Source organism: Polyodon spathula, chromosome 7, assembly GCF_017654505.1.
Source record: "Polyodon spathula isolate WHYD16114869_AA chromosome 7, ASM1765450v1, whole genome shotgun sequence".
In the NCBI taxonomy this organism is placed as follows: Eukaryota; Metazoa; Chordata; class Actinopteri; order Acipenseriformes; family Polyodontidae; genus Polyodon; species Polyodon spathula.
Window position 1 is genome coordinate 33,614,265 of NC_054540.1, and position 11,124 is coordinate 33,625,388.

The 11,124-nt window shown below is 36.3% G+C and overlaps 1 protein-coding gene across 1 annotated transcript in view; it reads left to right on the plus strand.

Annotated features, from left to right (window-relative positions):
• Positions 1 to 10,394, plus strand: part of LOC121318572 (anoctamin-2-like) — a 91,893-nt gene extending 81,499 nt beyond the window's left edge. Inside the window, exons 27-28 of the mRNA XM_041255389.1 lie at positions 7,151 to 7,256; positions 9,558 to 10,394. Coding sequence (XP_041111323.1) covers positions 7,151 to 7,256; positions 9,558 to 9,839 — 388 coding nt within the window. The 3' untranslated portion in view covers positions 9,840 to 10,394. The remainder of the gene's footprint in view (positions 1 to 7,150; positions 7,257 to 9,557) is intronic.
• Positions 10,395 to 11,124: the final 730 nt, after the last annotated feature.

The window sequence follows — 11,124 nt, forward strand, 5'->3', positions numbered from 1 at the left end:
TGAAACCAAAAAGTTATTAGCGGTCGTTTATGTGGTTGCATTGCTGCTCTGTCATCGTACATGCATGTGGTTATGAGTAGGCGAGAATTTGCCGAATAGTCTTTTGGATTTATTTTGCACTTCTGGCCATTGTCCATACTTTGCTTATTTTGTATGGGTAAAAAATAGCATTAAATTAAAATAGAGTTTTAATTTAATGCTGGTCTTTTATGAACTGCTAATGATATTTCATGAAAAAGAAAAAGTGTGTTTGTTGAACAGACCCCAGGGATGTCAATGTTATTCCTCCAAGCTGGTTTTGCTGGCAAGATACATTGGGAACGAGCTGACCTTATTGTCCAGAGGGCCCCCTGAGAATTGTGGCAGCAAGGAATCTGGGTTTCATTCAGCCAGTGATGGAAATATTTAAAGAGCTGAAGAAATGATGGTGGGCTATCCCTTATAAAAGTTCACCACAGTAAATATTTCAGTTTTCCATGGATATACCATGTATTTACCATGGCGTGCCATGCTGTTTCATATGCTTTGCAACACCTATGTACCTTTACAATGCTTACCTATGCTTTGCCATGTTTACTATGCTTTAATATACTTTGCTATGCTTTTACTTAGGGAAACTTTTATAAGGGATACGGTCATTCCTGTCTACATTTTTAATTGCAAACCTGTAACTGGATAGCATGAATTGAATCCATCGCTACAAATAAAAACATGCTCTAAGATGGCTTAAACAGTTGGCACAGAACTGAAGTGCTTGGTACTGCTTTGACCTGATTTATGTATTAATAGTAACACAAAAAGGCTTTTCTGTCAATTGAGAACATATTCTCACTTGGAATGACCTGGCAAAAGGCTCACACCACGACAACAAGCATAAAACACAATAAATAAGGAGTAAAACAAACACACATAATCAATCATAAAATACAAAACTCAGCAACAACTAGCAGGTACAAATGTCAGTCAGCAATGATTCGACCCTACAGCTAAAAGCAACCTCAGATATGAACCGTTTTAATTTGAAGTTTAGTTGAAACTCATTCCAGTCATTGGCTGCTGCAAACTGAAATGAGTGACAACCGGAAACTGTTGATACCCTGCAAGGTAACAACCAGTTTAATACATTTATTGGATCTTAAGTTGTACAAAGAAAAGGAGAGCTCCAGTAAACTATACAAGTAAGCAGGTGTTTTCCCAATGAAAATTCACGAGATGAAGACAGAGCAGTGCTTCAGTCGTCTTGTATGTAGAGAGGGCCAATAAATCTGATTGTAAAGCTCACAATAGGGACACATAGCAGAATGGTATAAAACATCTAGTTTCATCAATAGTCTGTTAAAACCTGGAGTGATTGCAACTGCTATGCAACAGGAGTCTTATTTCCATGGACAGGCACCCACTGTGGCCAAGGTCTTGGAAATTTTGTAAAGGAATCTAAATCACATTCCCCAATTCTGCTGAATTCTACATGTGCAGTTATGTGGTGGTGAAAAGAAACCATGGCTCAAATGCCATGTGTTAGCAATTTTCTTTTTAACTTGGGCCAGACATGATTTTTTTTTTTAGCAAGTTTAATTTTAGCTTTTGTGTGTGTTTTGAGTTGATACTTTCTCTCAACATGCTGCAGCAATTGGAATAGTTATTAACTGTACCATACAAGCTACTCTGCAAAAAGTTTTGAGATGAATGCAGAACGCAGCTGCCAGACTACTTTCTCACACTCATCTTTATAAGCATCTCTCTCCAGTGCTTTTTATTTAATTTTGTTTTCACTGCAGGTGCCTTAAACTAAAAGCGATTGTTTATGGGTTTTGGGGTTTTTTTGGACTAAAGATATTCAGAGTGTGTCGTGCTACATGAAGTGACTGAAAACTGGGACTTTTTAAAAAAAATAGCAAAATGTCTGGATACTGGGTCCTTTGATGGCTAAACCAGGATGTCTGCTCATCAGTTGGGCCTCATTTACAAAAGGGCACTAAGTTTGGAGTTAGTGCACACATAACAGTGAGCCTACCGTGAGCGATACATCTAAATGTACTGCCCTATTTACTAACAGAGACCGCACTAATTTAGCTGTACAGTATAAGGCTAATTTACATACCATACTGTGCACACTACATGTATTGTGAGCGTTAATTTCATGTGCACGATAATGTCAGAGACTTACCCATGACCACCTTGATATCAAAAGCCCCAGCAGTCGAGGTGTATCTTTTGGTCAGTAGCTTATTGTGAAGGTGGAGGTGGCTTACATTGACCGAAAATGAGCGATCAACAGACACAGCACTCAGCAACAGGACAGACAGAGGCAACATAAAGTGAAATTGCACTGCTTACCTTTTAATTTGAACTGTTCCCTCGCCTAGGTAAATAAAAAATAAAAAAGCCATTTTCCTTTCTCCTTTAATGCATATACAATAAAAGTCATGTTGTGCAATGGCAAGTGTTTCTTTTTGTTCTGCTTACCCAAGGAATGCAGATTGAAACTTAGACTCAATACTCTTCCTTGTCGGCATTGTCACCATTGTCATTGTCGGCTATGTGAGTATAGCACACATCCTGTAAACCTGTCGTACATTACGATATATATATATATATATATATATATATATATATATATATATATATATATATATAATATATATATATATATATATATATATATTTAAATTTATTTTTAAAGTGCAGCCCACCAGTCTTAACTTACATGGCCCTTGCAAGATTTTTCTGATCCAACACATTTTTATATCCAAGTAATTCAACAAGATGTATTAAATTTCACGTTAGTGAATCAGACGAACAAATCTGTTAAATGTCACTAAACTGAATTAATAAAATGATGGAGTCAGTAAAAAGAATCGAACTGAACAGCACTAAGTTTTAGGCCAGAAAAATAGGTTAAAACAGCGCCTATCAGTGGCAAAGCCTGGTGTCCAAACAAACTAATTATCACTCACTTTAATATGCATTATTCAGAGTAGGGTGCCTAATTTAAATACATTATCATACATAACCATACAAATCACATATTCATTCTGATTACCATAGTGCGGCACAATAAAATCAATATGTGTCATAATATGCCCACTATTTTGCATGATAATGAACAATTGCAGTAGTAAATACTGAAATCATTAACATGCACAGTAATTGCAATTATTGTACACCTAAAGTTTAATGCTCTTTCATAAATGAGGCCCTATGTTCTTATTCATTCCTTGAGATCAGAAAATACAGAACCTATTAGTTCTAAAAAATCATCTTACATTAACTGAAACCAGAGCTTTTTTTCTGTTATGCTCCTCTATTCCGGTTGACATTAAGCAGGTTGTAACACTGGATTCTTTTAAGTCTAAATTGAAAACATACACTTGAGTGTATTGTACATCTGAGCTCTCTTGTTTTGTTTTTAATTTTGTACAGCGCTCTGGGATGCCATGGCGTGGTGGGTGCTACATAAAAAACACATTTGTAATGTATTATTGTATTTGTTGCACATCGTTTGTCCTTTTTAATTCGCTCAGTCCTGTTAGTTGATAAATATTTAGTTGTCCAGGAATGTAATAGTTCCATCTTTTAACGGACAAGCTGACTCGTTAATGCAGTGGTACCCTATCTGTTACTCCGTTCATAATGCAATGAAATAACTAACAGAAATAATGAGACCAGAGCTGGCACTAGGATTCACCGGTGCAACTGTGAAATTGATAAAACTGTGCAACTGTGCAACCGGTGCAACTGTGAAAGTGAAAACATCTCAGTAGTACAGTAGCCTGCAGTACAAATGCATTTGTAACTCATAAGCGAAAACATAATTCTATGAACACACTTAACAAATTAATATCACGAAAGCATGTTCATTTAAGAATATCACAGAAAACTTTTGTTTGAGTCTATGTATATTTTAGCTGTGTAAAGGAAAAAAGTACAGTACATGCAGTAGTCTACTGAAGTAAATACTTTGCTGTATTTCAGTTGTCTGTGCACTACATAATTAATTACTGATAAGAAAAGATTTCAGTTTGTGTTTAATTAAAGAACTACAATGATTTATTTCCGTATTTCCCTTCATTAATAAAGCATCTTAACATATAAAAGAAACCAAAACATGCTATTTAATAGACTATAAATAATTTTTCTTTTTGGTTTATTTTTTATTTTAAGGTGCTTTATTTTAAGGTAACTAAAAGGCTGGAAGCATTTAACCAGGAAGTTTCACTTACGAACAGATAGTTGAATCTATACCAGTGAGAGGCATGCATAAAATAACAGGCACAAACTGAAGTTGTAAATCAGGAAAAAATGATAATACATCTAGGGTAAGTGTGAAACTTCGATATTTTAATGAGATTCGTACATTTGCAAACGAAAATAGTTTGAAACAAACAGTCAACTAAACTACTGCAGCAGGGATGAAACTAAGTTACAGAGTGAAAATGACTTTAATACATTGCAGGTAGGTCTAAGAAGTCACAAAAACCAATGAAAAATTAAGATATGAAAGAAAAATCAATGATACATAGAGCCCACTGTGAGCACACTTGTTCCATGTTAAGTTTCCTTTTTAGGCATCTATTTGAATGCATAATGTTTTTCTCAAAGTTATGGCAGTGCAACTTCACAAACTGTACAGAGTTCACAGAAACTCTTTAAAATGTTCTGAAAATGTAAGAAATTTGGAAACAGTGATAACTTCAACATCCTGTCTTATTCAGACCTCTCCTGCATTCCTGGATTGCAAAGCAAGGCTGGCAAGTGTGCTTTACTGCACATTGTTGTTCATTTTGGAATTTGAAACATGGAAATCTTGACAAGCATGACAAATAACTTTGCATTACTGTTGTGTGCTGCTTGCAATCCTTCTCAGAGGGATTAGTTGGTCCAGTGTTGCTTTATCATGTGTCTCTAAACCTGCCTTCATCTGCCTTTGAGCTGCTGTGAGTTTGTCTGGAGAATTCAAATGGCCTACACTGTATCATTGAACAGACTTCCACATTCCATTCCAATCATGTGTACGGTATCCATTTTAAGGCATCCTCAAACCTCACCCCTCCTCGACTCAATCCTCACCCAGCCTCGACTCGATCATCAAACATCAGACCTCACCCCTCTTCGACTCAATCCTTACCCCTCCTCGACTCAATCGTCAGCCCGCTTCAAGCCATACTATCCCCTCCCCTTTTTTACTGTTATTCCTTGAATAGCTGGACTGAAATTTAACAGTACAGTTTTACTTGCTAGAGAGACCAGTGAGTATTACGATTTTTAAAAAATAAAAAGTAAAAATTCTCAAATTAAATAGGCCTACATTAATACACGTACACAAACATACGTTAATAGGTCACCGTAGTGCAGTTAAATGTGTTGTGCGTTAATTTGAAAGTACGTTAAAGAAACTACATAATATATTGTAACGTATGTGGGGTCTGTGACGTACAGGAGCACTTGAGGTGGGAGGGGCTATTTTTCCCATCGGTCCAGCAGCCTATAGGCGATGGGCACAGACCGCAGGAACTGCTCGTGATTGGTCATAGAGTTGGATGAGGCGAGACTGGCTGGTGCTGCAGACCAGTGACAGGGGGAGTGTTTGTTGTTGTTGTAAGTAGAGAGGGAAACGAGTAAACAGAATAGTTCTACCCTGAGATTTCTTTTTAGTTCCACCCTGAGATTTATTTTTGTTATTGTTTTGTTTTAACAGCGCAGGTTGTGGGCCACGGCAACCTGTTAAATTGTTAGTTAACCTTGTTAAATTGTCTTTGATCATTTATAATTGTAATAAATAAAGATTGAGTTTGGACCTGAAATGGACTGAAGGATCATTATTATTTTTGTTACAATATGTATTCACATTTTTTAATTACTTATAATATAGGTTGTGTGTGTTTTGCAATGTTGAAAATCAGACGATGGAAAACCACAACCATATCCTTTAAATGAAAACATACACCAATAACTCCTTCATAATCTTACTATTATAATTTCATTTTATTGTTAAAAGGAGTTTGAACTTTGAAAAGGTTTTATGTCTAACATTGTACATAAGAGGGTGGGTTTATGAATTTAAACAACCAAAATCAAAAGGTGGTATAAATTAAGAAAAAAAAAAAAAAAAGATTTAACTGTACAAATATACGTTTAATTAAAATTGACTTTTTTCTCATAGCCATCTTGGATTTTCTAAGTAGGCATACATGATTAATTTTTTGCATTTTATTTTATTTTTCTAACAATAACCTTAATTATTTTATGTAATTGTAAGTCATAATTGTGAGATAGTAAGTCGAAGTAATGAGATACTAAGTCAAAATAATGAGATACTAAGTCAAAATAATGAGATGAGATAGTATGTCGAACTTCTAATTTATTTTTAGAATTTTTTTGTTTTTTTTTGTGGTGGAAATGGGCTACAAAGTTTATTGGCTTCCACGTTGCCTTTTTAGCTAATATTACGTTTCAGGATTAGGTGATCTGAAGTACGACAATAGTGAAAGACTTCTGTAATTTAAACAAATCAAATATATTACCTTTTATGAGGTCAATATAATTACATAATTACAACCAAATCAAATGTTTTTATTTTATGTTATTATATTACTTTATAGGTAGCTAGCCAGTATTAGTTTAGTAAGTCATTGCTTCAGACCTTCAGTTATCTTTAGCCTACTTATTTATACATTATTTTCACAACTATTTACATTAACATTTCAAATTAAAATAATGCAATACATAAAGCAAAGTATGCATGTTATTTAGAAAAAAATGAGTTATTGGTGTATGATTTCATTTAAAGGATTTCCGTCGTCTGATTTTCAACATTGCAAAACACAAGCAACCTATATTAAAAGTAAATAAAAAATGTGAAAACATATTACGTAGTTTTTTTAAACATACTTTCAAATTAACGTATAACACATCTAACTGTACTAACTCACGGTGTCCTATTAATGTATGTACTTTATATTTACATGATTCTTTCAGAAATAGGAATTTTCACAGGGAAACTACATATTGCATTGCAATGGGTACATTTTATGGAAATCGTGAAATGTGATAACTGTTGAAAAAAAACAACTACAGCCTTACATAAGATTACCAATACATGTTGCCCTACATCATACTCTTTAATAAAGCAGCATGTTCTCTGTTACAGGTACAGGGACTACAGAGAACCACCTTGGTCATCAAACCCGTACGAGTTCTCCAAGCAGTATTGGTCTGTGTTGGCTGCGCGTCTTGCCTTCGTCATCCTGTTTCAGGTGAGTATCTCTGGGGAACCTGGTTTCCCAGGATCATAAATACCATGTTGTTTATCTTACACTTGAACTGGAAACGAACTGCTGTTTGTGTGCATTTAATGCAATACAAAACATGCCTAGTTAACAACAGGATCAATGAATCATCTCAATTATGCATAGCGAGCTATGTTCAAGGTACTGTTTATTTAGTTACAGCAGGTGCTGTGGTTTCACTGCTTTGTTAAATCCAGACACCTGGGGTGTGTTCGATAGGCAGAACACTCCAGAGCGTTACATGATGCTTTCTATTGAACAACCTGCCCACCGAGAGCGCTTCGTAACATTAGCTAACCTTGTGAGGAGATTACTCAGTAGGTGTTTCAAAATGGCGGAAGTACAATACCAGTGCGGCAACTGTGGTGTAATTTCTCCAAGTATTGGACTTTGACCAACATATCTGTGTGCATTTGTTTTCATAAGTTTAATTAACAGTGTAATTATTTCATTATTTTTCCTTCTAAACTAAGTGAATCTGCAGCATCGCCTGCAACATTTGAAATGCTCAGCGTGTTATTGTTTGTTTGGTCGGCCTTACATTAAGGAATAGTTTCTTAACTGCATTAAAAAGAGAAATAACGGACGAGTTGCGCAGTGTTAAAGGTGAACTGCATGTAACGCTGTCGACAAACAGTTCGTACAGGAAACGGCTAATTTCGAGAGATCAGGCTCTCACTGTGCCGAAGCTGAAACGTAGAGCCGACTTTTTAGTGACACGTCAAATCCGATGTGTTTTTTTTTTGCAGAAAGGGGACATTAAATAGCACGTCTTTCCCCTGTAATATATAGGTCTCTTTTGCAGATTTACAATTCTATGAAAACCAGACCATGTGAAAGATAGATTGTACTAACACCGAACATAAAAAAAGTTACCGCCACCTCCCAATGACGCCAAACATTTCATGGCGGTGGAGAGTTAAAGTTTGTAAACTCAGGGCGGTGAAGACTGAATAATTTCATAAACTCATCGTGACTTACTTATCGTGACACAATTTCCAAACATATATATATATATATATATAAATATATATGTATATACACACACACACACACACATATATATATATATATATATATATATATATATATATATATATATATACACACACACACACACACACACACACACACAGTTTTACTATTTCTGTGGCTTCACAGATTCTATTGCAGTGTCACATTTCTATATAACCAAGAGCAACATTATAAATAAAAATATATATGTTGTAAATACTACAAACAGTAGTACTTCAATTGTAAGACTTTGCAGAGAAACCGAAAAGGCAAATGCAGGAGCTTGTGGAAATGTAGAAGGTTGCAAAACAAAGAAACTAACTGTTAAAGTCATTCACAGATGTATTTAAAAAATCGTTGAAAAAATTATTTCTTTGAATTTATTTTTTATTTATTTATTTGCTGTATAAAAGTTATTGGGTTGAATATTTGTTGAAAAAATTAATTTTTCTATTTTTGGACAGTTTAATATTATTTTGCCATAGAACAACATTTACATGTAACGGAAACATTTTAATTGCAAGCGTAAACTGCACTGTAGCCACCTGTAAATAAAACATGCAATTTACAACAATCACAGTACTAAGGAACAATGCTCTCAATGTAGTTTTCAGTCTGTACAGGACTCTTGCATGTGTTTGAATCCACTGTGCCTAAAGCCATGGTGTTGGTTCTCAATGCAAGTGCAATAAAAGCATTAAACAATTTTCCATAAATTCATCCAAAAACAACACTAGTGCTGTATTTTCCGCTATCTTGAAAGTTTCCTCTTTTTAACACACTGTTCAAAAAAAGCTAGCTTATGTTATGTGGTGCCACGGCAAAGCACTCTGCCTATTAAATGCTGCCCACTATTCAATGCCGGTTGTTTCTTGACACAGCACCAGGGGTTCATTTGTGCTGGATCACAGTGGACCCGGTATCGATTTTGGTCTGGCAGGCGAGAATTAAACAGATTTCAAATGATGAACCATATACAAAACAGTATGGTGGCTGAGAAGTGCAAAGAGGTTGCAAATTTACACAAAGCCCTAGCTGCAACCAGGAGACTCTAATGGGGTGGTGATATCCGAGAAAGGGGTGGTGACATCTAAGATTAAAATTCTTGTTCAAATTGTATTGATCTCAAAAAGAACCAATGATTGGGTCTTGCCCAATGATCTTCATTTAAATCCCTGTGCATAGAGGATCTGTTTGGGGTCATGTGGGAACCCATAGGCACTGCTGTTGGCTGAAGAGCAGTTTCTCTTTCAGAACCTGGTGATGCTGCTCAGTGAGGGGCTGGACTGGATAATCCCAGACATCCCTAAGGACATCAGCGAGCAGATCAAGAAGGAGAAGACACTGCTGGTGGACGTGTTCCTCAAAGAAGAGCACGAGAAGCTGCAGCTGATCCAGAACTTCCTCCTGACAGACCGGCCCGCTCAGCCAAAGCCCAACCTGAAGTCCTTAGCCCCCCGGAGCCGAGCGACCAGCCTATGCCAGTTCAGCCCGAAGAACAAAACTAGCTATGGCTCCAGGCACACTGACGTGTGAGGTCCCCTCTCCCTGAGAAACGATTCTGCAGACAGACATGCAAGAAGCCAGCGGAAATCTTGGGGGTGGAAGAAAGTTATTTTCTTCACCGAAGGGCTACAGAACAGACATTATTTCGGGTGCAGAAACATTTTACCAAATTAACTTTTACTGCTGTAATGGATTTTGCACTCTTCCTGTTTTTATAACATCATTTTCTTTTGTCGTGTTATTGGATGGCAAGGAAACCTTGCCACGGAGAATATTACTGTACTCTTTTCATGGATAGCCTGTAACTTGAACCTTAAATCAGGAATGTGGTGTGATAGGATCATTATTAGTTAGTCAGGAGCTTCATTCTGTCTACGCCATGTGATTTTCCTCTGGGGGTAGAAACCGTGTCTTAATTCCTATACTTTGTTAACCCTTTGAGTAGTACGAACATACCGGTACGTTCACTGCTTTCTGGTCCCCAGGGAGTTCGAACATACTGGTATGTTCTACAGCTTTAAACTTGAATTACTGCACCTACAAAACCCCTGATAAGATGATATTGTAACACAATGTTTCTATAACACCTTTTATTGGTCCCTTGCAGCCTCTGGTAGATATTGACTGAATTACATATAATTATCCCAGTCACAAAAATGTCAACAGTGTTTGTAAACTGGCGAAAATCGCTCAGGGTGAGAAAGTATTAGTAATAATACTGAATTCAGATTCCAGTTTAAATTCAAATACATACAATTCTTCGACTGAATCAGATGTCAGCAAGTATGTCAGTGAAAACATAAACAAAGAATATTTACTATCAACATGAAGTGAGAGCAAAGAGGCGGAGCTCCATGCTTCAAGGAGTATCATACTCTGAAGCATTAGACACTCTCACTCCCTCCTCCCCCACAACCAGTTTACCCGAATATGATTTATTCATCTCTCTCTCTCTCTCTCTTTCACTCTAGTTCAACCTTTTTTGTTAGGATGTGTTGCTGTGGTTGTTCCACCCCACTGTTTATTGTTTATTGCCTACATGCACTGTATAGGTAAGAAATGGTTATTACTCGCTGTTCACATCTACTTTTTCAAAATAGTCCCAATAGTTTTGACATTTTCACTTGCGAAAATCAGAAGTGGAATGCGTCCGAACACAATCCATGCAATGATAATGCTGGTTTTTAGCTACTATTCATGTTGTATTCATATGTTTGTATGACTTGGGCTTTGAACTGTTTTGAAAAAGACCATTTTCTAAAGTCTCCTGCACTTGAGTGTTCCAGGTGGTGGATTTCAGAGACTTTACCCACCA